General features: G+C 37.8%; 1 protein-coding gene across 2 annotated transcripts; it reads left to right on the top strand.

Moving 5' to 3' along the window:
- Positions 1 to 1749: 1749 nt before the first annotated feature.
- Positions 1750 to 27014, top strand: sephs1 (selenophosphate synthetase 1). 2 transcript variants are annotated; one of them, XM_062040198.1, is made up of 10 exons: positions 1750 to 1900; positions 12473 to 12588; positions 13989 to 14085; positions 15766 to 15869; positions 15990 to 16097; positions 16162 to 16316; positions 18369 to 18459; positions 18910 to 19009; positions 26193 to 26405; positions 26471 to 27014. In XM_062040198.1, exons 2-10 carry the CDS (start codon positions 12493 to 12495, stop codon positions 26683 to 26685), a joined length of 1179 nt encoding a protein of 392 aa, XP_061896182.1. In that variant the 5' UTR covers positions 1750 to 1900; positions 12473 to 12492; the 3' UTR covers positions 26686 to 27014. The 2 variants fall into 2 exon arrangements, with proteins under 2 accessions (XP_061896182.1, XP_061896187.1); XM_062040203.1 differs by lacking the exon at positions 1750 to 1900 and adding an exon at positions 1904 to 1977.

Genomic DNA, 27014 nt, shown 5'->3' with positions numbered 1-27014 from the left:
AAAATAACTGATAAAGACAAACATTTCAAGAATGTATATTTAATTTTTTTTAAATAACTGCTAAAAACTGACATTTAAAGACTTAACATTCGTTCTTTAAAAAAGAAAACCTGCTAAAAACAAGACTTATTCATTAAAAAGACTTGATATTTTTATTTTAAAAATAACTGATGGACAAACATTCAAAGATTTTTTTTTTAAAACTGCTCAAGGCAGACATATTTATTTATATACTTGATATTTTTAATTTAAAAAACTGCTAAAAACTGACAATTATTTAAAGACTTGATATTTTTTATTTAAATAATAATTGCTAAAAACATGTATTTAAAGACATAATAGTTTTTGAAAAAGAACTGCTAAAAACTGACATTTAAAGACTTGCCATTCGTTATTTAAAAAACCCCTGCTAAAAACGACTTATTTATAAAAAAGACTTGATATTTTTATTTAAAAAATAACTGCTACACAAACATTCAAATAATTTATATTTTTTTGTTTAAAAAAAACAACTTCTAAAGGCAGACAGATTTATTTATATACTTGACATTTTTAATTTAAAAAACTGCTAAAAACTGACAATTATTTAAAAACGATATTTTTTCTTTAAATAATTAATTGCTAAAAACATGTATTTAAAGACATAATTGTCTTTATAAAAGAACTGCTAAAATTGACATTTATTTAAAGACTTCATTTAAAAAAAATAACTGATAAAGACAAACATTTCAAGAATTTATATATATATTTTTTTAGATAACTGCTAAAAACTGACATTTAAAGACTTGACATTCGTTATTTAAAAAAAAACTGCTGAAAACAAGACTTATTTATTAAAAAGACTTGATATTTTTATTTTGAAAATAACCAATAGACAAACATTCAAATAATTTTTTTTTTTTTTTTAACTGCTGAAGGCAGACATTTATTTAAATACTTTATATTTTTTTTAAATGCTAAAAACTGTGCATTAAAGGTACACTCTGCATGAATAAGTGTGCATTAAAGGTACACTCTGCATGAATAAGTGTGCATTAAAGGTACACTCTGCATGAATAAGTGTGCATTAAAGGTACACTCTGCATGAATAAGTGTGCATTAAAGGTACACTCTGCATGAATAAGTCTGCATTAAAGGTACACTCTGCATGAAAAAGTCTGCATTAAAGGTACACTCTGCATGAATAAGTCTGCATTAAAGGTACACTCTGCATGAATAAGTCAGCATTAAAGGTACACTCTGCATGAATAAGTGTGCATTAAAGGTACACTCTGCATGAATAAGTCTGCATTAAAGGTACACTCTGCATGAATAAGTCAGCATTAAAGGTACACTCTGCATGAATAAGTCAGCATTAAATGTACACTCTGCATGAATAAGTGTGCATTAAATGTACACTGCATGAATAAGTGTGCATTAAAGGTACACTCTGCATGAATAAGTGTGCATTAAAGGTACACTCTGCATGAATAAGTGTGCATTAAAGGTACACTCTGTATGAATAAGTGTGCATTAAAGGTACACTCTGCATGAATAAGTGTGTATTAAAGGTACACTCTGCATGAATAAGTGTGCATTAAAGGTACACTCCGGACTCTCCAGCCTGTTAAAGGGGATGTTGCAGCCGCCATAGAGCACACAAAGGACCCGCGGCTACCGCGTAAATGTCCTTATGACATTTCCTCACAAATACATTCTTAAACCACAATCGCTGCGAGCGAGTAATTGTGAATATGATTATCTGTCACGTCTTATCACGCGCGTGACATCCATTCCCACGCATCGACCGCGGAGTGAACACGCCCGGGCTACTTTCTATCAGGCGCCGTCCGGGGCCACCTCGCCGAAGGACCGCCGCTGTCCCCGCCCTCGTAGTCGGATGTGGCGCGAGTCGAGGCCGGTAAGCATGGACGCGCTCTTGCAATTAAAGGGGAAACGTTGCGGGAATACAACTCTGCTGCCTTGCTCGGAATGCGGGTATGGCGACGGTAGTGGGCTATAGTGCGCCGCGCCGCTGCCGACGTGACGCCGGCGGCGCGTTTATTCGTGTTTTTGTGTCCGGACGGCGCCTGTTGGCGGTGCGCAGGTCGCATGGCGGCGGGACAGCAAAGGGTTAATTTTTTCCGCCGCCGACATTTTTTTTTGTCGGGACTTCTCTTGTTTATTAGCAACTTTTGCAACTTTGGCCGCGCATAATGTTCAACGTTTGCGTGCTGGAAGTCGCTTTTATGACTTTAAATACATTCGTTCATGTTAGCGGCCGCCGGTAGACATTGTTAGCACTATGTCACCGTGTTAGCATCTGTGGCTAGCTAGTGTTAGCATCCAAATATAAACACTGGCCAAAACACCTTTTTAAACTTTACTCTGCTGACGGCCTGGTGCTTATTTAACTTAAGATGTGTATTTTATTTAAAGCTTGCGAACTAACTCTAAAGAGCAAGCTAACGCCATTGTTTTGGGGGTTGAATGAATTTAGCAGCGTTTTGGCTTCTTGAACACCTCCCATATTTGACTTGTATTGCCATCACTTAAGATGTGTAACATGTATATGCCATTTTGTCATGGACCAAATATCTGTATATTCAGTGTAGAATGATTACTTTCTACAACGTTCATAGTACCGTAGGACCCTGAAATTATTATCATTAATTAATATGATTTTACTTGTATTGCCATCACTTTAGATGTGTAACATTTATATGCCATGTTGTCACAAATCACATATCTGTATATTCAATGTTGAAGGATTAGTTTCTACAACGTTCATAGCACTGCAGGACCTTCAAATTAATATTACTAATTAATATGATTTTACTTGTATTATCATCACTTTAGATGTGTAACATGTAAATGCCATTTTGTCATGGATCAAATATCTGTATATTCAGTGTTGAAGGATTACTTTCTACAACGTTCATAGTACTGTAGGACCCTGAAATTATTATCATTAATTAATGTGATTTTACTTGTATTGCCATCACTTTAGATGTGTAACATGTATATGCCATGTTGTCACCGTTCAAATATCTGTATATTCAGTGTTGAATGATTACTTTCTGCAACGTTCACAGTACTGTAGAACCCTTGAATTAATAATTTACTTGTATTGTCATCACTTTAGATGTGTAACATTTATATGTCATGTTGTCACAAATCACATATCTGTATATTCAATGTTGAATGATTAGTTTCTACAACGTTCATAGTACTGCAGGGCCTTAAAATTAATATTACTAATTAATATGATTTTACTTGTATTGTCATCACTTTAGATGTGTAACATTTATATGCCATATTGTCATGGACCAAATATCTGTATATTCAGTGTTGAATGATTACTTTCTACAACGTTCATAGTACCGTAGGACCCTGAAATTATTATCATTAATTAATATGATTTTACTTGTATTGCCATCACTTTAGATGTGTAACATGTATATGCCATTTTGTCATGGATCAAATATCTGTATATTCAATGTTGAAGGATTAGTTTCTACAACGTTCATAGCACTGCAGGACCTTGAAATTTATATTACTAATTAATATTATTTTACTTGTATTGTCATCACTTTAGATGTGTAACATGTATATGCCATTTTGTCATGGATCAAATATCTGTATATTCAATGTAGAATGATTACTTTCTACAACGTTTATAGTACCGTAGGACCCTTAAATTAATAATATTTTACTTGTATTGTTATCACTTTAGATGTGTAACATGTATATGCCATTTTGTCATGGATCAAATATCTGTATATTCAGTGTTGAAGGATTACTTTCTACAAAGTTCACAGTACTGTAAGACCCTGAAATTAATATTACTAATTAATATGATTTTACTTGTATTGCCATCACTTTAGATGTGTAACATGTATATGCCATTTTGTCACCGTTCAAATATCTGTATGTTCAGTGTTGAATGATTACTTTCTACAACGTTCATAGTACCATAGAACCCTTGAATTAATAATTTACTTGTATTGTCATCACTTTAGATGTGTAACATTTATATGCCATGTTGTCACAAATCACATACCTGTATATTCAATGTTGAAGGATTAGTTTCTACAACGTTCATAGCACTGCAGGACCTTCAAATTAATATTACTAATTAATATGATTTTACTTGTATTATCATCACTTTAGATGTGTAACATGTATATGCCATTTTGTCATGGATCAAATATCTGTATATTCAGTGTTGAAGGATTACTTTCTACAACGTTCATAGTACCGTAAGACCCTGAAATTAATATTACTAATTAATATGATTTTACTTGTATTGTCATCACTTTAGATGTGTAACATGTATATGCCATTTTGTCATGGATCAAATATCTGTATATTCAGTGTTGAAGGATTACTTTCTACAACGTTCATAGTACCGTAAGACCCTGAAATTAATATTACTAATTAATATGATTTTACTTGTATTGTCATCACTTTAGATGTGTAACATGTATATGCCATTTTGTCATGGACCAAATATCTGTATATTCAGTGTCGAAGGATTACTTTCTACAACGTTCACAGTACTGTAGGACCCTTAAATTAATAATATTTTACTTGTATTGTCATCACTTTAGATGTGTAACATGTATATGCCATTTTGTCATGGACCAAATATCTGTATATTCAGTGTTGAAGGATTACTTTGTACAACGTTCATAGTACCGTAGGACCCTGAAATTAATATTACTAATTAATATGATTTTACTTTAATATGATTGTACTTGTATTGTCATCACTTTAGATGTGTAACATGTTTTTGCCATTTTGTCATGGACCAAATATCTGTATACAAATTTCACCACATCTAGTGTGTGTGTGACAATCATTGGTACTTTAATCTTAATCTTAATATTCAGTGTTGAAAGGTTACTTTCTACAACATTCATAGTACTGTAGGACCCTGAAATTAATATTACTAATTAATATGATTTTACTTTAATATGATTTTACTTGTATTGCCATCACTTTAGATGTGTAACATGTATATGCCATGTTGTCACAAATCACATATCTGTATATTCAATGTTGAAGGATGAGTTTCTACAACGTTCATAGCACTGCAGGACCTTCAAATTAATATTACTAATTAATATGATTTTACTTGCATCACTTTAGATGTGTAACATGTATATGCCATTTTGTCATGGATCTAATATCTGTATATTCAGTGTTGAAGGATTACTTTCTACAACGTTCATAGTACTGTAGGACCCTGAAATTAATATTACTAATTAATATGATTTGACTTGTATTGTCATCACTTTAGATGTGTAACATGTATATGCCATTTTGTCATGGATCAAATATCTGTATATTCAGTGTTGAAGGATTACTTTCTACAACGTTCATAGTACTGTAGGACCCTGAAATTAATAATATTTTACTTGTATTGTCATCACTTTAGACGTGTAACATTTATATGCTATTTTGTCATGGATCAAATATCTGTATATTTGGTGTTGAAAGTTTACTTTCTCCAATGTTCACAGTACCGTAGGACCCTGAAATTAATATTACTAATTAATATGATTTTACTTGTATTACCATCACTTTAGATGTATAACATTTATATGCCATTTTGTCACGGATAAAAAATATCTGTATATTCAGTGTAGAATGATTACTTTGTACAACGTTCATAGTACCGTAGGACCCTGAAATTAATATAGAATAGAATAGAATATATCTTTATTGTCATTGTACATTGTACAACGAAATTGTATGCAAAACTAATTTAGTGCAAATTCATAATAAGACATAAAAATATAAGAACGTAGATAAAAATACCAAGCACACAGCTCACATGCACAGTCATTATTGTCTTGTGTTCAGCGACACTATTGCTCTCGGGTAAAAAGTGTTCTTAAATCGGTTTGTCCGGCATTTTATTGTCCTGTATCTCCTGCCCGAGGGCAGCAGTTCAAAAAGTTTATTATTAAATATTACTAATTAATGATATTTTACTTGTATTGTCATCAGACTCATCACTTTAAATGTGTAACATGTATATGCCATTTTGTCATGGATCAAATATCAGTATATTCAGTGTTGAAGGATTACTTTCTACAACGTTCATAGTACCGTAAGACCCTGAAATTAATATTACTAATTAATATGATTTTACTTGTATTGCCATCACTTTAGATGTGTAACATGTATATGCCATTTTGTCATGGATCAAATATCTGTATATTCAGTGTAGAATGATTACTTTCTACAACGTTCATAGTACCGTAGGACCCTTAAATTAATAATATTTTACTTGTATTGTCATCACTTTATATGTGTAACATTTATATGCCATTTTGTCATGGATCAAATATCTGTATATTCAGTGTTGAAGGATTACTTTCTACAACGTTCATAGTACTGCAGGACCCCCTCATATAGTAACATGTTTGCATCAAAACATGTTTTAATGCTTCATGAAAATATAATATTGCTGAAAGAATCAACTTCCTCTCCCAGGCCATAACATTATCTACACCTGTTGAAGCCTATTACAACAATAATAATGTTCCATTGTGAAGTATTAATTTAACATTGTTTATTGTTGGCGTTTGGAGTGGCACCCTACTGAGAGTTTCTGATATTATTCCACTGACATATTCACATATTTATTTATAATGTGTTACAAATAGAGAACAGGAAGTGAACAAATGTTTTAATACCGTATTTACCTGGCGATAGAGCGCGGCTGTTTTTAGGCAAAACCCACCAAATTTTAGAAGAAACATTTTTTTCCACATACTGTATATTATCCACACCGGACTATAAGCTTCAGATATATACCGGTACGAAACATTTTGTAAATGTTTATTTACATACCTTAATTGTTTTCAAATGATACCTGTAACACGGCAGTAAAACGTCTGATCAAACAAAACAGAAGTCATCGTCACGGACCCACTAGTTGCGGAAGCTAGCGCTCCAATTAGCTTGACGAACTCGGTAAGTTCACGGTGACGTTTTGGTGAATTTACGAAACAAACAATACAAAAAGAATGCCATTGTAAGTTAATAGTACTATCACAGACACTAAACGTGTTAGCATATTCGCTAAAACTAACGATGCTAGCTTGATTACATAACAGTAGCATGTACAATTATGCATGAAAACACTCCTACAGACATCACACAGGAGACGGTTTCGTAAGTATGAAATGTTTTAGTTATATTGTAAAACTTACAAACGTTGCTCAGAGTGGTTTTGTAAATAAAGTACTGCAGACGGTTCCGAAATTTGGCTGACTGCTGTTAGCCACCTCACTGGGAGATTGATTGAAACTTTTATTAGTAGATTGCACAGTACAGTACATATTCGTACAATTGACCACTAAATGGTAACACCCGAATAAGTTTTTCAACTTGTTTAAGTCGGGGTCCACGTTAATCAATTCATGGTTCCGACCAGCTCCTTTATTTTAGGGCTCGAATGTTACAGTTTTGCACACATTTCAATTAAATAAATAAATGTGGGATTTAATTAAATGGTTTGTTGTTACAAATGCATTATTTTTTAAAGTTGAAAGTGATAAAAGATTATTTAGTGAAATGAGAAGAAATGTAAAACAGCATCAATATATATACGGTTGTCCCGATACCAATATTTTAGTACCTGTACCAAAATGTATTTCGATACTGTTCGGTACTTTGCTAAATAAAGGAGACCACAAAAACAAGAATTCTGAGGGTACATGAAACATATGTTTATTATTGCAATTTAGCCCTTAAATAAAATAGTGAACATACTAGACAACTCGTCTTTGAGTAGTAAGTAAACAAACAAAGACTCCTAATTAGTCTGCTGACGTATGCAGTAACATATTGTGTCATTTATCTACCTGTTATTTTGTCTACATTATGAGGGACAAACTGTAAAAATGGATTATTAATCTACTTATTCATTTACTGTTAATTGCTTATTTTCTGTTTTAACATCTATCTACACTTCTGTTAAAATGTAATAATCACTTATTCTTCTCTTCTTTGATACTTTACCTTTGTTTTGGATGATACCACACATTTAGGTATCGATCCGATACAAAGTAGTTACAGGATCATACATTGGTCATATTCAAACGTATTTACTGACTTTATAAACATAATATGATTTTTTTAAAAAGGAAAAAAGATTTTGTGACGATAAAAAATATCGATGTAATAATAGTAGTATTGACTAGATACGCTCTTGTACTTGGTATCATTACAGTGGATGTCAGGTGTAGATCCACCCAAGGCATTTGTTTACATTGTGACGCCGGGTAGCTATCGTATCCTCCTACGGTGTGTAGTGATACTTGTACAAAAAGTACTTTATTTGTCGCCACGGAGGCCAGGATTAGTGATTTAGAAGTCGCTAAAACACTGTGGATGGATGTTAGCCGCTAGCTAGCTAGCCATGTCTTAAAGCACCTCTTCCCGAAGGCGTTTCAGTGTTATAACTTCACCTTTATCTGTACTTTTTACGCCAACATGCGTCCATTCTCCCTTTTCTGTCTACACACTGTGTCTGCTTGTAAGTACTCTGTGTGTGTGTGCGCTGCCGAACATGCTCCTAAAACCAGCAATGTCATGACGTGACGACGAGCCGTCATGCCTGGGAACCGGTACTTTTCGAACGGAGTATAGTACCGTTTTTGATTCATTAGTGTGGCGATACTATACTAGTACCGCTATACCGTACAACCCCAAATATACATAAATTAAAGATGCATCAATAATCAAATTTTAATGGAATCGTAGCTCCTAAATCATAATAGAATCTTGAGCTGCAGTGTTTCCCATAAACTGCCAAGATACCTGTGGCGGTGGGGGCGTGGCTATGGGCGTGGTCACCGTGACATCATCGAGTAATTTGCATAATTTACTACAATGATATGATTTTCTCTAAAAAGGCTAAAAAAAATGTAGACTTACTAATTAATAATAACAGTTTTGTTTTGTGGAGGAGGAGTTCAAGTACCTTGGAGTCTTGTTCACGAGTGAGGGAAGAGTGGATCTTGAGATCGACAGGCGGATCGGTGCGGCGTCTTCAGTAATGCGGACGCTGTATCGATCCGTTGTGGTGAAGAAGGAGCTGAGCCGGAAGGCAAAGCTCTCAATTTACCGGTCGATCTACGTTCCCATCCTCACCTATGGTCATGAGCTTTGGGTTATGACCGAAAGGACAAGATCACGGGTACAAGCGGCCGAAATGAGTTTCCTCCGCCGGGTGGCGGGGCTCTCCCTTAGAGATAGGGTGAGAAGCTCTGCCATCCGGGGGGAGCTCAAAGTAAAGCCGCTGCTCCTCCACATGGAGAGGAGCCAGATGAGGTGGTTCGGGCATCTGGTCAGGATGCCACCCGAACGCCTCCCTAGGGAGGTGTTTCGGGCACGTCCGACCGGTAGGAGGCCACGGGGAAGACCCAGGACACGTTGGGAAGACTATGTCTCCCGGCTGGCCTGGGAACGCCTCGGGATCCCCCGGGAGGAGCTGGACGAAGTGGCTGGGGAGAGGGAAGTCTGGGTTTCCCTGCTTAGGCTGCTGCCCCCGCGACCCGACCTCGGATAAGCGGAAGAAGATGGATAGATGGAGTTTTGTTTTAAACATCCATCCATCCATCCATCCATTTTACAATATAATTACAACACTTTATGTACATATTTATATACAGATTTGAACAATAAGTTATTCACTGAAATATATTTATTCATTGTGGTTCTCACAAAAAATACATCTTATAAAAATATAAAAGCTAAAATGTCTCTTAAAGCTCTGCCCCTTTAATTAATTAAAGTTAAAGTACCAATGATTGTCACACACACACTAGGTGCGGTGAAATTTGTCCTCTGCATTTGACCCATCCCCTTGTTCACCCCCTGGGAGGTGAGGGGAGCAGTGGGCAGCAGCGGTGCCGCGCCCGGGAATCATTTTGGTGATTTAACCCCCAATTCCAACCCTTGATGCTGAGTGCCAAGCAGGGAGGTAATGGGTCCCATTTTTTTATAGTCTTTGGTATGACTCGGCCGGGGTTTGAACTCACAACCTACCGATCTCAGGGCGGACACTCTAACCACTAGGCCACTGAGTAGGTATATTAGTATAATTAGTGCATACTAAATAATTTAAAGGCCTACTGAAATGAATTTTTTTTATTTAAACGGGGATAGCAGATCTATTCTATGTGTCATACTTGATCATTTCGCGATATTGCCATATTTTTGCTGAAAGGATTTAGTATAGAACAACGACGATAAAGATTGCAACTTTTGGTATCTGATAAAAAAAAGGCTTGCACCTACCGGAAGTAGCGTGACGTAGTCAGTTGAACATATACGCAAAGTTCCCTATTGTTTACAATGATGGCCGCATGAAGTGAGAGAGATTCGGACCGAGAAAGCGACAATTTCCCCATTAATTTGAGCGAGGATGAAAGATTTGTGGATGAGTAAAGTGCAAGTGAAGGACTAGTGGGGAGTTGAAGCTATTCAGATAGGGAAGATGCTGTGAGAGCCGAGGGTGACCTGATATTCAGCTGGGAATGACTACAACAGTAAATAAACACAAGACATATATATACTCTATTAGCCACAACACAACCAGGCTTATATTTAATATGCCACAAATTAATCCTGCATAAAAACACCTGCGTGTTTGTTATGCTAGCTCCTAGCTCCTCTGCTAGCTCCTAGCTCCATAGAACACGCCAATACAATTCAAACACCTGATCAACACACACAATCACTCAGCCCAAAAGACAGTTTACCTAACCCAAGGTTCATAAAGCTTATATATTTTTAAAAAGTTACGTACGTGACGCGCACATACGGTCAAGTTATCGAATGTTTAGCAGCCAAGGCTGCATACTCACGGTACCTGATATTCAGCTGGGAATGACTACAACAGTAAATAAACACAAGACATATATATACTCTATTAGCCACAACACAACCAGGCTTATATTTAATATGCCACAAATTAATCCTGCATAATAACACCTGCGTGTTTGTTATGCTAGCTCCTAGCTCCTCTGCTAGCTCCTAGCTCCATAGAACACGCCAATACAATTCAAACACCTGATCAACACACACAATCACTCAGCCCAAAAGACCGTTCACCTAACCCAAGGTTCATAAAGCTTATATATTTTTAAAAAGTTACGTACGTGACGCGCACTTACGGTACGGTACGTGTTATGCTAGCTCCTAGCTCCTCTGCTAGCTCCTAGCTCCATAGAACACGCCAATACAATTCAAACACATGATCAACACACACAATCACTCAGCCCAAAAGACCGTTCACCTAACCCAAGGTTCATAAAGCTTATATATTTTAAAAAAGTTACGTACATACGCAAAAAAAAGCCAAAGCTGCATACTCACAGTAGCACGTCTGCGTCTTTGTCATCCAAATCAAAGTAATCCTGGTAAGAGTCTGTGTTGTCCCAGTTCTCTACAGGCGTCTGTGTATCCAAATCAAAAGTCCTCCTGGTTAGAGTCTCTGTTATCCGAGTTCTTCCATCTTGACTGCATCTTTCGGGAATGTAAACAAAGAAGCGCCGGCTGTGTACTGTTGTGGCTGACTACGTTCGAAAAATACGTCCATTTCGCACCGACAACTTTCTTCTTTGCTTGCTTGGCTTCCTTCTCCATAATGCAATGAACATGATTGAAACAGATTCACGAACACAGATGTCCAGAATACTGTGGAATTATGAAATGAAAACAGAGCTTTTTCCTATCGGCTTCAATGTGGAAGGCATACCCGTGTTCGCCGGGCTACGTCACGCGCATACGTCATCCGCAGAGGCGTTTCGAACCGGAAGTTTAGCGGCAAATTTAAAATGTCACTTTATAAGTTAACCCGGCCGTATTGGCATGTGTTATAATGTTAAGATTTCATCATTGATATATAAACTATCAGACTGCGTGGTCGGTAGTAGTGGGTTTCAGTAGGCCTTTAACTTTAGCCTACTACTACTACAACCATATTATTTACCAGCAACATAAAGTGAAACAGAGGCAGAGGTGTCAGTAACACATAAACAGAAAACAGTAGTGGTGGTAGATAGACACAAAGCTTCATCAAACATCTGATCCACTGAACAAAGAGTTCCAAAAATCTTGATCCTACATTTCTCTTTTGTAAAGTAAATCTGAACAGCCTATATGGGCATCTACATCAACTATATGATTTGCCTGAGAAGCTGGACAGGACAAAAAAAAAAATCTATTTGTCGCGGCCTTAATTCTTTCGTGGCGGGCCGCCACAAATAAATGAATGTGTGGGAAACACTGAGCTGTCAAAGATTCCCACCTCTATGTGGATGAATAGTTTTTGAACAGCAAACACTAGTGCAAATCTCTTATATGTGTTGGATTGAGATTTGCAGACATTCCTTATGTTGTGGCCAAATTGGTCTTTAAGCTTGTTTCTGTATGAGCAATTGACAATGTGCCCTCCATCTTTTAGGGCCCACAGATTCTGCAGACATGTCCGTGAGGGAGTCCTTCAATCCCGAAAGCTACGAGCTGGACAAGAACTTCCGGCTCACGCGCTTCGCAGAGCTCAAAGGCACAGGCTGCAAGGTTGGTCCTTTTCAAACCTGCGCAAACTAGAGATCGACCGATGTGTTGGTTTCAGGGCCGATACAATATACATACGATATAGTTGGGGGGAAAAAAACGACACCAATAAAAAAAAAGTTGATACGATATACGTCAAAATGCCAAATATGGGCGCCAATAATATGTGGCTGTCTAACACGGTGTACATCAGGGGTGGGCAATTAATTTTTACCGGGGGCCGCATGAGCAACCCGAGCACTGCTGGAGGGCCACATCGACAATATTTCAATTAAATTTTGCTCAATATTATTTTTGATATATACCGTAAGATAAATAATAATAATAATAGTAATACTTCAACATAGTGTGTGTAACAGCATTCCATGACTAATATAAATAAATTAACATTAATAATAAATGACAGTAAAATAAGCACACGTATGACTGAGGAGTCATAGTGTAACTTTGTGTGGTGTTTGAGTTGTCCGACTTTTTGTGTGGCCATAAACGCACCAGTGGTTTAGTGCTATGCGTGTTGGTGACAGATGACAAGTTGGTTTTGGCCTGGTTTGTACGGCAGAAAATGAGTAGTTTTTCGAGATAGAAGTGTTTTATTCATGTTTTTGGTGTGGTTGTGGCCGAATATAAACAGTTTTGCTCAATAAAGTGATGGATATAATTCCTGTCCTCGAAGCATCTCGATAGACGTTACAATAATTGAACGGTGTTCAATTGAACGGTGTTGACGAACACCGTTATGGCCGCTTGTTGTCACTGTCACTCAAAGTTGCATTGCAAAACTATGTAGAATAAATATGTTTATTTTGTTTAGAATTCAGATGGGATTTGATTTGGCGCGCGGCATATATTTGCTGCGCGCAGCGGACGCTTGAGCAGTGCGCAATTGCGCAGGCGCGCACCTTAGAGGGAACGTTGCTTGGCAGTCCATGTCTTGTTGGAAACACGCCATTCCTCATCAACTTTTCTCTTTTTAGCGTCTCGGGTGTAAACCGTGCATCACTTGTCGCTGCATGTGCACCTTCACTCGCAGGTTACACACGGACACACGCCCATAAATAATACTTTTCAAAATAAAAGCAGCACAGTTGTATTGCGCGCACGACATAGATGTTTTTTCAACTTTATTTTGTGATTGCAGCTGTTCACATTCACTCACAATCACACACACGCATACGTCCACACGGAAGTAATACAAATAACGATTTTCAAAAAAAAAGCAGCACCGTTGTATGTACCTTTCGACATAGATACTTTTTAAAATTTATTTTGTAATTTATAATTGGCCTCACGTGGGCCGGACAGGGACGCACAAAGGGCCCGATGCGGCCCACGGGCCGCAGAATGCCCAGGTCTGGTGTACATTATTAAAGATGATGCAAATGTATTGGTTGTGGACACAGGTGCCCCAGGAGGTTTTACAGAAGCTTTTAGAGAACCTACAAGAGAACCACTATCAAGAAGATGAAGAGTTCCTGGGAGCGGTCATGCCTCGATTAGGTATTTATAAGCGCTCTTTGGCACTGTATTAACTTATTGTTACTTAAGGAAGTTAAAAAGTACCAAGTGTCTTGAAAACATGCACAATTCCAAATGTATTGGTATGTTTGCAAACATAAGAGAGACATAAAAGTGATATATTAGTACAAAACCCAAAAGCAGTGAAGTTGTCACGTTGTGTAAATGGTAAATAAAAAGAGAATACAACAAATCCTTTTCAACTTATATTCAATTGAATAGACTGCAAAGACAAGATATTTCATGTTCACACTGAGAAACCAGATTTTTTTTGCAAATAATCATGAACTCAGAATTTAATGGCAGCAACACATTGCAAAAAAGTAGTCAGAGGGGCATTTTTACCACTGTGTTACATGGCCTTTCCTTTTAACAACACTCAGTAAAGGTTTGGGAACTGAGGAGACACATTTTTGAAGTGGAATTATTTCCCATTCTTGCTTGATGTGCAGCTTAAGTTGTTCAACAGTCTCCCTTCTGCTATTTTAGCCTTCATATTTTCAATGGGAGACAGGTATGGACTACAGGCAGGCCAGTCTAGTACCCGCACTTTTTACTATGAAGCCACGCTGTTGTAACACGTGGCTTGGCATCGTCTTGCTGAAATAAGCAGGGGCGTCCATGATAACGTTGCTTGGATGGCAACATATTTTGCTCCAAAAGCTGTATGTACCTTTCAGCATTAATGGTGCCTTCACAGATGTGTGAGTTACCCATGTCTTGGGCACTAATACACCCCCATACCATCACACATGCTGCCGTTTACACTTTGTGCCTAGAACAATCCGGATGGTTCTTTTCCTCTTTGATCCAGAGGACATGACGTCCACAGTTTCTAAAAACAATTTGAAATGTGGACTCATCAGACCACAGAACACTTTTCCACTTTGCATAAGTCCATCTTAGATGAGCTCGGGCCCAGCGAAGCGTTTCTGGGTGTTGTTGATAAATGGCTTTGGCTTTGCATAGTAGAGTTTTAACTTGCACTTACAGATGTAGTGACCAACTGTAGTTACTGACAGTGGTTTTCTGAAGTGTTCCTGAGCCCATGTGGTGATATCCTTTACACACTGATGTGGCTTTTTGACGCACTGAGGGATCCAAGGTGCGTAATATCATGGCTTACGTGCAGTGATTTCTCCAGATTCTCTGAACCTTTTGATGATATTACGGAGCGTAGATGGTGAAATCCCTAAATTCCTTGCAATAGCTGGTTGAGAAATGTCGCTCTTAAACAATTTGCTCGGGCATTTGTTGACAAAGTGGTGACCCTCGCCCCGTCCTTGCATTTCATGGAAGCTGCTTTTATACCCAATCATGGCACCCACCTGTTCCCAATTAGCCTGTTCACCTGTGGCATGTTCCAAATAAGTCTTTGATGAGCATTCCTCCACTTTCTCACTCTTTTTTGCCACTTGTGCCAGCTTTTTTGAAACATGTTGCGGGCATCAAATTCCAAATGAGCTAATATTTGCCAAAAAACAAAGTTTCTCAGTGTGAACATGAAATATCTTGTCTTTGCAGTCTATTCAATTGAATATAAGTTGAAAAGGATTTGTTGTATTCTCTTTTTATTTACCATTTACACAACGTGACAACTTCACTGCTTATGGGGTGTGTACATTAGTCCTGGTAACGTGGCAGAATGATCTTATTTTGAAGGCATCGGCATGGACACCTGCGTCATCCCGCTCCGACACGGAGGCCTTTCCCTCGTCCAGACAACAGACTACATCTACCCTATAGTGGACGACCCCTACATGATGGTATGGCTGTCAACATGGATTGATGTTGTTTAGTAAATAACAACACAAAACCAATGGTATCTCAGGGTTGTTGTGATACTTTTTTAGCAGGTTTCAGTTTCAATGTCTCCCCTCTTGCAGGGTCGTGTCACGTGTGCCAACGTCCTCAGTGACTTGTACGCCATGGGGGTGACGGAGTGCGACAACATGCTGATGCTGCTGGGCGTGAGCAACAAAATGTCGGAGAAGGTGAGAGTGAGTTTTCTTGCACAGGGAAGGTGTTTGCTTACCTCCTTGTTGTCGTTGTTGACAGGAGCGAGACAAAGTCATGCCGCTGGTCATCCAGGGCTTCAAAGACGCCGCAGAAGAGGCGGGCACGTCCGTGACAGGAGGACAGACTGTGCTCAATCCCTGGGTGGTGTTAGGGGGAGTGGCCACCACCGTGTGCCAGCCCAATGAGTTCATCATGTACGTCATCCACACCTGCACGCCAACACTGACTTCTCTAATACATACAACACTGACTTCTCTAATACATATAACACTGACTTCTCTAATACATACAACTGTGACTTCTCTAAAACATACAACACTGACTTCTCTAATACATACATTATTGACATCTCTAATAAATACCACTTTGACTTCTCTAATAAATATAACTAACTTCTCTAATAAATACAACTTTGACTTCTCTAATAAATATAACTGATATCTCTAATAAATACAACTGACTTCTCTAATAAATACAACTGACTTCTCTAATAAATACAACTTTGACTTCTCTAATAAATACAACTGACTTCTCTAATAAATACAACTTTGACTTCTCTAATAAATACAACTGACTTCTCTAATAAATACAACTTTGACTTCTCTAATAAATATAACTGATATCTCTAATAAATACAACTGACTTCTCTAATAAATACAACTGACTTCTCTAATAAATACAACTGTGACTTCTCTAATAAATACAACTGACTTCTCTAATAAATACAACTGACTTCTCTAATAAATACAACTGTGACTTCTCTAATAAATACAACTGACTTCTCTAATAAATACAACTGACTTCTCTAATAAATACAACTGTGACTTCTCTAATAAATACAACTGTGACTTCTCTAATAAATACAACTGTGACTTCTCTAATAAATACAACTGTGACTTCTCTAATAAATATAACTGTGACTTCTCTAATAAATACAACTTTGATTTCTCTAATAAATACAACTTTGACTTCTCTAATACATACACCTTTGACTTCTCTAATAAATACAACTTTGACTTCTCTAATAAATACAACTGTGACTGCTCTAATAAATATAACTGACTTCTCTAATAAATGCAACTGTGACTTCTCTAATAAATACAACTGTGACTTCTAATAAATATAACTGACTTTCTAATACATACCACTGTGACTTCTCTAATACATACAACTGTGACTTCTCTAATACATACAACTGTGACTTCTCTAATACATACAACTGTGACTTCTCTAATAAATACAACTGTGACTTCTCTAATAAATACAACTGTGACTTCTCTAATAAATATAACTGACTTCTCTAATAAATATAATTGTGACTTCTCTAATAAATATAATTGTGACTTCTCTAATACATACAACTGTGACTTCTCTAATAAATACAACTGTGACTTCTCTAATAAATATAACTGACTTCTCTAATAAATATAACTGTGACTTCTCTAATACATACAACATTGACTTCTCTAATAAATACAACTTTGACTTCTCTAATAAATACAACTGTGACTTCTCTAATAAATATAACTGACTTCTCTAATAAATGCAACTGTGACTTCTCTAATAAATACAACTGTGATTTCTGTAATAAATACAACTGTGACTTCTAATAAATATAACTGACTTCTCTAATACATACAACTGTGACTTCTCTAATACATACAACTGTGACTTCTCTAATAAATACAACTGTGACTTCTCTAATAAATACAACTGTGACTTCTCTAATAAATATGACTGACTTCTCTAATAAATATAACTGTGACTTCTCTAATACATACAACTGTGACTTCTCTAATAAATACAACTGTGACTTCTCTAATAAATACAACTGTGACTTCTCTAATAAATATAACTGTGACTTCTCTAATAAATACAACTGTGACTTCTCTAATGAATATAACTGTGACTTCTCTAATAAATACAACTGTGACTTCTCTAATAACTATAACTGACTTATGTAATAAATATAACTATGACATCTCTAATAAATATAACTGACTTCTCTAATACATACAACTGTGACATCTCTAATAAATATAACTGACTTCTCTAATACATACAACTGTGACTTCTCTAATAAATACAACTGGGACTTCTCTAATAAATACAACTGTGACTTCTCTAATAAATATAACTGTGACTTCTCTAATAAATAAAACTGACTCCTCTAAGAAATATAACTATGACATCTCTATTAAATACAACTGTGACTTCTCTAATAAGTACAACATTGCATGTCGCAGGCCAGACAACGCCGTGCCAGGAGATGTCCTGGTGCTGACCAAACCCTTGGGCACACAAGTTGCCGTCGCAGTGCACCAGTGGCTGGACATGGTACGTCTGCGCACATAAAAGTCCATTCACATCCCAATCGCCATTCTTATTCGTCTCCATTTAAAACCGTTCCACCAAATCATTCCTCTTAATCAGCACTTCAAATATTTACACCCACTTGTTATTTCATATGTTGACCATAGGGGGAGCACTTCAAATGATTACACACACTTGTTATTTCATATGTTGACCAGAGGGGGAGCACTTTTAAAAGCGACACAGTCAATGTGAAAAATCCCTCCTTTTTGGGACCACCCTAATTTTGACCAGCAGGGGTGCAAATGAGACATTGTCTATTACATGCAATGTTATTGGGACCATGATTTATGTCATCACTTGTTCACACCTCCTCATGTGGAAGATACTTTTCCTTCTCGGTGTCCCAAGAAGGCTAGAAATACATGAAGACAGACAGAAAGGCAGGACACTCATGTTGTGTATTTCTGTCAGGCTGACAAGTGGAATAAGATCAAGCTGGTGGTGACGCAGGAAGACGTGGAGCTGGCGTACCACGAAGCAATGATGAACATGGCACGCCTCAACAGGACAGGTAATCAATCTTACAAACCATCCATATTGGGACTTGCAGGGGATTTTCAACACAATACAAATGACACAAGAAAGCAGCAGAAGACGTGTCGGAGATATTGAAAAATGTACGCCGTTTTCATCCTTTTTAAAGTCGGGCAACTTTGTCTTTATGCATCCTTCCGAAGGCTCCTAGGAACTTGCAGTCTCCATCAGAGGGGTTCAAGTAGGGCTGGGCGATATGGCCTTTTTTTTAATATCTCGATATTTTTATGCCATGTCACGATACATGATATATATCTCGATATTTTGCCTTAGCCTTGAATGAACACTTGATACATATAATCACAGTAGTATGATGATGCCGATATTATCGGCCGATATATGCGTTAAAATGTAATATCGGAAATTATCGGTATCGTTTTTTTTATTATCGTTATCGTTTTTTTATTTTTTATTTTTATTTTTTTTAATTAAATCAACATAAAAAACACAAGATACACTTACAATTAGTGCACCAACCCAAAAAACCTCCCTCCCCCATTTACACTCATTCACACAAAAGGGTTGTTTCTTTCTGTTATTAATATTCTGGTTCCTACAATATATATCAATATATATCAATACAGTCTGCAAGGGATACAGTCCGTAAGCACACATGATTGTGCGTGCTGCTGGTCCACTAATAGTACTAACCTTTAACAGTTAATTTTACAAATTTTCATTCATTACTAGTTTCTATGTAACTGTTTTTATATTGTTGTACTTTCTTTTTTATTCAAGAAAATGTTTTTAATTTATCTTATTTTACTAATTTTTTTAAAAAGTACCTTATCTTCACCATACCTGGTTGTCCAAATTAGGCATAATAATGTGTTAATTCCACGACTGCATATATCGGTTGATATCGGTATCGGTTGATATCGATATCGGTAATTAAAGAGTTGGACAATATCGGAATATCGGATATCGGCAAAAAGCCATTATCGGACATCCCTAATGATGATTCTATGTGTCTACATTAAAACATTATTGTTCATACTGCATTAATATGTGCTCATTTTAAACTTTCATGCAGAGAAGGAAATCCCAACTAAGTCAATTGACCAATACTGTATTTTTTAAGCAGTGGCACAAACATTCATGTCATTTCAAAACAAAGTGCAAGATTGTCAGAGACATTTTAAAACAAGCTATTAGTGCACTTTTGTGCATGATGTCACTAAGATGACATATGAAAACAACACTAAATTAAAGTGCACTTTTTGTACAGAACGCCACTACAATAGTTTAAACCAGGGGTCACCAACCTTTTTGAAACCAAGAGCTACTTTTTGGGTACTGATTAATGCGAAGGGCTACCAGTTTGATACACACTTAAATACATTGCCAGAAATAGCCAATTTGCTCAATTTACTTTTAAAGGCCTACTGAAATGAATTTTTTTTATTTAAACGGGGATAGCAGATCTATTCTATGTGTCATACTTGATCATTTCGCGATATTGCCATATTTTTGCTGAAAGGATTTAGTATAGAACAACGACGATAAAGATTGCAACTTTTGGTATCTGATAAAAAAAAGGCTTGCACCTACCGGAAGTAGCGTGACGTAGTCAGTTGAACATATACGCAAAGTTCCCTATTGTTTACAATGATGGCCGCATGAAGTGAGAGAGATTCGGACCGAGAAAGCGACAATTTCCCCATTAATTTGAGCGAGGATGAAAGATTTGTGGATGAGTAAAGTGCAAGTGAAGGACTAGTGGGGAGTTGAAGCTATTCAGATAGGGAAGATGCTGTGAGAGCCGGGGGTGACCTGATATTCAGCTGGGAATGACTACAACAGTAAATAAACACAAGACATATATATACTCTATTAGCCACAACACAACCAGGCTTATATTTAATATGCCACAAATTAATCCTGCATAAAAACACCTGCGTATTTGTTATGCTAGCTCCTAGCTCCTCTGCTAGCTCCTAGCTCCATAGAACACGCCAATACAATTCAAACACCTGATCAACACACACAATCACTCAGCCCAAAAGACCGTTTACCTAACCCAAGGTTCATAAAGCTTATATATTTTTAAAAAGTTACGTACGTGACGCGCACATACGGTCAAGTTATCGAATGTTTAGCAGCCAAGGCTGCATACTCACGGTACCTGATATTCAGCTGGGAATGACTACAACAGTAAATAAACACAAGACATATATATACTCTATTAGCCACAACACAACCAGGCTTATATTTAATATGCCACAAATTAATCCTGCATAATAACACCTGCGTGTTTGTTATGCTAGCTCCTAGCTCCTCTGCTAGCTCCTAGCTCCATAGAACACGCCAATACAATTCAAACACCCGATCAACACACACAATCACTCAGCCCAAAAGACCGTTCACCTAACCCAAGGTTCATAAAGCTTATATATTTTTAAAAAGTTACGTACGTGACGCGCACTTACGGTACGGTACGTGTTATGCTAGCTCCTAGCTCCTCTGCTAGCTCCTAGCTCCATAGAACACGCCAATACAATTCAAACACATGATCAACACACACAATCACTCAGCCCAAAAGACCGTTCACCTAACCCAAGGTTCATAAAGCTTATATATTTTAAAAAAGTTACGTACATACGCAAAAAAAAGCCAAAGCTGCATACTCACAGTAGCACGTCTGCGTCTTTGTCATCCAAATCAAAGTAATCCTGGTAAGAGTCTGTGTTGTCCCAGTTCTCTACAGGCGTCTGTGTATCCAAATCAAAAGTCCTCCTGGTTAGAGTCTCTGTTATCCGAGTTCTTCCATCTTGACTGCATCTTTCGGGAATGTAAACAAAGAAGCGCCGGCTGTGTACTGTTGTGGCTGACTACGTTCGAAAAATACGTCCATTTCGCACCGACAACTTTCTTCTTTGCTTGCTTGGCTTCCTTCTCCATAATGCAATGAACATGATTGAAACAGATTCACGAACACAGATGTCCAGAATACTGTGGAATTATGAAATGAAAACAGAGCGTTTTCGTATCGGCTTCAATGTGGAAGGCATACCCGTGTTCGTCGGGCTACGTCACGCGCATACGTCATCCTCAGAGGCGTTTCGAACCGGAAGTTTAGCGGCAAATTTAAAATGTCACTTTATAAGTTAACCCGGCCGTATTGGCATGTGTTATAATGTTAAGATTTCATCATTGATATATAAACTATCAGACTGCGTGGTCGGTAGTAGTGGGTTTCAGTAGGCCTTTAACTCTATGTTATTATTAATAATTAATGATATTTACACTTAATTGAACGGTTTAAAAGAGGAGAAAACACGAAAAAAATGACAACTAAATTTTGAAACATAGTTTATCTTCAATTTCGACTCTTTAACATTTAAAATTCAACCGGAAAAAGAAGAGAAAAACTAGCTAATTCGAATCTTTTTGAAAAAATTAAAAAAATAATTTATGGAACATAATTAGTAATTTTTCCTGATTAAGATTAATTTTAGAATTTTGATGACATGTTTTAAATAGGTTAAAATCCAATCTGCACTTTGTTAGAATATATAACAAATTGGACCAAGATATATTTCTAACAAAGACAAATCATTATTTCTTCTAGATTTTCCAGAACAAAAATTTTAAAAGAAATTCAAAAGACTTTGAAATAAGATTTAAATTTGATTCTACAGATTTTCTAGATTTGCCAGAATAATTGTTTTGAATTTTAATCATAAGTTTGAAGAAATATTTCACAAATATTCTTCGTCGAAAAAACAGAAGCTAAAATGAAGAATAAATTAAAATGTATTTATTATTCTTTACAATAAAACAAATACATTTACTTGAACATTGATTTAAATTGTCAGGAAAGAGGAGGAAGGAATTTAAAAGGTAAAAAGGTATATGTGTTTAAAAATCCTAAAATCATTTTTAAGGTTGTATTTTTTCTCTAAAATTGTCTTTCTGAAAGTTATAAAAAGCAATGTAAAAAATTAATGAATTTATTCAAACAAGTGAAGACCAAGTCTTTAAAATATTTTCTTGGATTTTCAAATTCTATTTGAGTTTTGTCTCTCTTAGAATTAAAAATGTCGGGCAAAGCGAGACCAGCTTGCTAGTAAATAAATACAATTTAGAAAATAGAGGCAGCTCACTGGTAAGTGCTGCTATTTGAGCTATTTTTAGAACAGGCCAGCGGGCGACTCATCTGGTCCTTACGGGCTACCTGGTGCCCGCGGGCACCGCGTTGGTGACCCCTGTTTTAAACAAATAAAGTGCACTTTTGTGCATGATGTCACACAAGATATTTCAATAAGTGTCGAATCAAAATGAGCTGCATAATAGGACATCAAATAGTGTATGTCCTTCGCTATGTGGTAGGTTCCTGCGGACGTTATCTCTTTTGTTGTTGACTATTTTTTTCATAAAGTGTTGATGTGGAAATGGTTGCCTCTGCATTTTGTTGGTGTGGCACCGAACGGAGATGTTGACATGCGGAGTTTCAAGCACTCTTCATTCTCCAGCGGGTGACTTTTCAAATGATGCTACATATTAGCAGTAATGCTACTTTTTGTAGCAACGCTTTTGCCCCACACTTGACAAATTACGGTTGTCTGTTCGACATATTCCCACTTGAAGCCAAACCACCGCCAGGTGATGGACCCCCTGCTGTTTTTCTTGGGAATTCATTCTTCCTTCATTTGTTACCAGATTCACATCTTCTTTCTCTCGTACTACCACTCGCACCACAGCTAACGTTACCCATGCCGCTACCTCTCTGCTCCGTGAGGGCGTATACGCATGTGACGTATGTAAGAAGGTGCGCTTGTTTTATTTCTCTGAGAAGGAGAGACAAGAAAGAGTGAGAAGAGCCTGTAGTGTAATGCCCGCAGCTAAAAGCAACTGCGTGAGAACGTATACTCGAATATCACGATATAAGTCATTTTCTATATCGCACAGAGACAAACACGCGATATATCGAGTATATTCGACATATCGCAGTCCTAGTTACCTGAGATACTAAAATAATGACTTACAAAGTCAAATTAATGACTTACTGTTAGTAAGTGTTTGCAATAAGCATTTGAAAAAGAGTTAAAAGTGGGGCCACATGCTGACATATGCTCAACTCATCATGCTTAATTTATTACAGCATTTGGGAAGCCTGTAGTTGATTTTTATTATGTAAATGTTATATTATCAACATGTGATAGCAGGGACCCTGCCATTCAAAACTAGGCTGCTCCATTACTAATGATTAATGTAAAATAGTACAATAGCAATAGGAGAGACCATTCATCCCTGAACACCATGGAGTTCATGTAGGCTTTATGATGCAGTTACATTATTATATCAACTATCAGAGACAGCTTCAGGAAACTCTTCATTCAACATAATGTCCTTTTTGCTGCTTCAACACAGCTCAATCAACACAGAAAAAGGTAAAGTGAAATAACTTAAAGTTAACTGTAGGTCAATAATGCTTGTCTTTCTCTCAGACAGACAGGGCTTTGCTGTCCGTAACACACACACACATCGCACAGGGAGCTAATGTTACGCTAAAAGCTAATTAGCCTTCACCTCAAGGACTGCGAGCGAGCTGAGCTGCCGCTTATGTTTCTAGAACGTCAACGGGCTCATAGTGATGTTACTAGTAGTTGACTGGGAGGTGTTTATTATAATTTGGAGAGAGTCCGCTGCATTCTGCTCACCTGCTAAACACCTTTCTGCTCATTCCACCGTCTCTCCTGTCTGCCTGCCTGAGCACTGACTCCATGTGCTCTGAATACGCACTTTGATTGGCTGTTACATGCGCTCTGAATACGCACTGCTGATTGGCTGTTACATGCGCTCTGAATACGCACTGCTGATTGGCTGTTACATGCGCTCTGAATACGCACTGCTGATTGGCTGTTACATGCGCTCTGAATACGCACTGCTGATTGGCTGTTACCACTCTGCGTGTAACCAATCAGATGGTTGTGTGGGTGGGACAATGCTGGGTGCTGCAGAGACTTACTGACAGAGGCAGAACTAAGCTGAGCAGCTTGTTAAGACTTGAGTTTAGGCGGTGGCTCTTTGTTGTTAAGGCGGCCGCCTTAACAACAAAGCGCTGCGGGAAACCCTGAAATGTGTAGACTAAAACCGGGTAATGTTACAGGAGAATTGGTCGTTATAATTGTTTATTTATTAGGAAACCAAACAAAAAGATGCTAAAACAGAAGAAAGCTCCTCCACTTGTTTTTTTTTGCTTTTTCTCTTTGACATTATTTTTATTAGAGTCCTCAGTAGTTATAGGGAATTATTTTTAATGACCCGGGTACACAAATCAATTCAATCAAATCGCAATTCTTATTTTTCCCTGATTCTAAATTAATTCATCTTTTTTTCTTTTTTTTTTCGATATGAAAATGTTTTAGTTTTTAAATAAAAATAAATTTTAGGCCATTTCCATGCAACCAGAAGGAGCTTTTTCCAAGCTATAATCTGTTTAGAAACAGTTTCATTGGAATTGTTGTACCAAAAAGGAGTGGTGTTGACTGGAGAATGAACTATTAGGAGAGTGCATTGTTGTACCAAAAAGGAGTGGTGTTGACTGGAGAATGAACTATTAGGAGAGTGCATTGTTGTACCAAAAAGGAGTGGTGTTGACTGGAGAATGAACTATTAGGAGAGTGCATTGTTGTACCAAAAAGGAGTGGTGTTGACTGGAGAATGAACTATTAGGAGAGTGAATTGTTGCACCTAAAAAGGAGTGGTGTTGACTGGAGAATGAACTATTGGAGAGTGCATTGTTCTACCAAAAAGGAGTGGTGTTGACTGAAGAATGAACTATTGGGAGAGTGAATTGTTGTACCAAAAAAGGAGTGGTGTTGACTGGAGAATGAACTATTGGAGAGTGAATTGTTGTACCAAAAAGGAGTGGTGTTGACTGGAGAATGAACTATTAGGAGAGTGAATTGTTGTACCAAAAAAGGAGTGGTGTTGACTGGAGAATGAACTATTAGGAGAGTGAATTGTTGTACCAAAAAGGAGTGGTGTGGCTGATAATCGACGTCCCATTGGGGTTGTGAGTTTTTCCTTGCCCTTGTGGGCTCTGTACTGCGGATGTCGTTGTGGCTTGTGCAGCCCTTTGAGACACTTGTGATTCAGGGCTATATAAATAAACATTGATTGATTGGTTGATAATGAGGTGTGCTCCTCCGCAGCGGCCAGCCTCATGCACACCTTCAACGCCCACGCCGCCACCGACATCACGGGCTTCGGCATCCTGGGCCACGCCCAGACGCTGGCCAAGCAGCAGAGGAGCGAGGTGTCCTTCGTCATCCACAACCTGCCCGTGCTGGCCAAGATGGCCGCCGTGTCCAAGGCCTGCGGCAACATGTTCGGCCTCATGCACGGCACCTGCCCGGAAACATCAGGTAGGCGGAGCCCCGCCCGGCCGGCCGCACTTTCACCTTCTCAATGTTGTCGCTTTGCTCGCCAGGCGGCCTGCTCATCTGTCTCCCCCGCGAACAAGCCGCCCGCTTCTGCGCCGAGATCAAATCCCCCAAATACGGCGAGGGCCACCAGGCGTGGATCATCGGCATCGTGGAGAAAGGCAACCGCACGGCGCGCATCATCGACAAGCCGCGGATCATCGAGGTGGCGCCGCAGGTGGCCAACCAGAACATCAACCCCACGCCCAGCGCCACCTCCTAAGCCTTTGTCAACACACGCACACACACGGTAAGAAACAGCTCCACCTGGTGGTCCTCAACGCCATCACAACGACTGTCTTCATGCGACACCAGTTGGTCCCACAACAACAATCGTGACCACAATCTGGCACGAGAGATTATTTTTGCATCTCTCCTCAAGCAAAACATCCATCTCCTTTTTTTCCTTCTCCACTTTGTACAGTTAGAAAGCCCACTTTTAGTTCTTCGCCGACGCCTTGAAAGAAACTGACGTGACCAGAATGCTTTTTTTATTATTCATTTGACTTTTTGTATCGCCCGCCCACCACAATCAATAAATACTCAAACATG

This window comes from Entelurus aequoreus, linkage group LG03, assembly GCF_033978785.1.
Source record: "Entelurus aequoreus isolate RoL-2023_Sb linkage group LG03, RoL_Eaeq_v1.1, whole genome shotgun sequence".
Classification (NCBI taxonomy): Eukaryota; Metazoa; Chordata; class Actinopteri; order Syngnathiformes; family Syngnathidae; genus Entelurus; species Entelurus aequoreus.
The sequence above is the reverse complement of the archived record's forward strand: the minus strand, read 5'-3'. Positions and strand labels throughout refer to the sequence as shown.

Bases quoted from the DNA above. Each gene is read 5' to 3' on its own strand.
- sephs1 (XM_062040198.1), top strand. From the start codon at position 12,493: ATGTCCGTGAGGGAGTCCTTCAATCCCGAAAGCTACGAGCTGGACAAG. The intron at 12,589-13,988 runs GTTGGTCCTTTT...TTGTGGACACAG, and splicing joins TCAAAGGCACAGGCTGCAAG to GTGCCCCAGGAGGTTTTACA. The intron at 14,086-15,765 runs GTATTTATAAGC...CTTATTTTGAAG, and splicing joins AGCGGTCATGCCTCGATTAG to GCATCGGCATGGACACCTGC.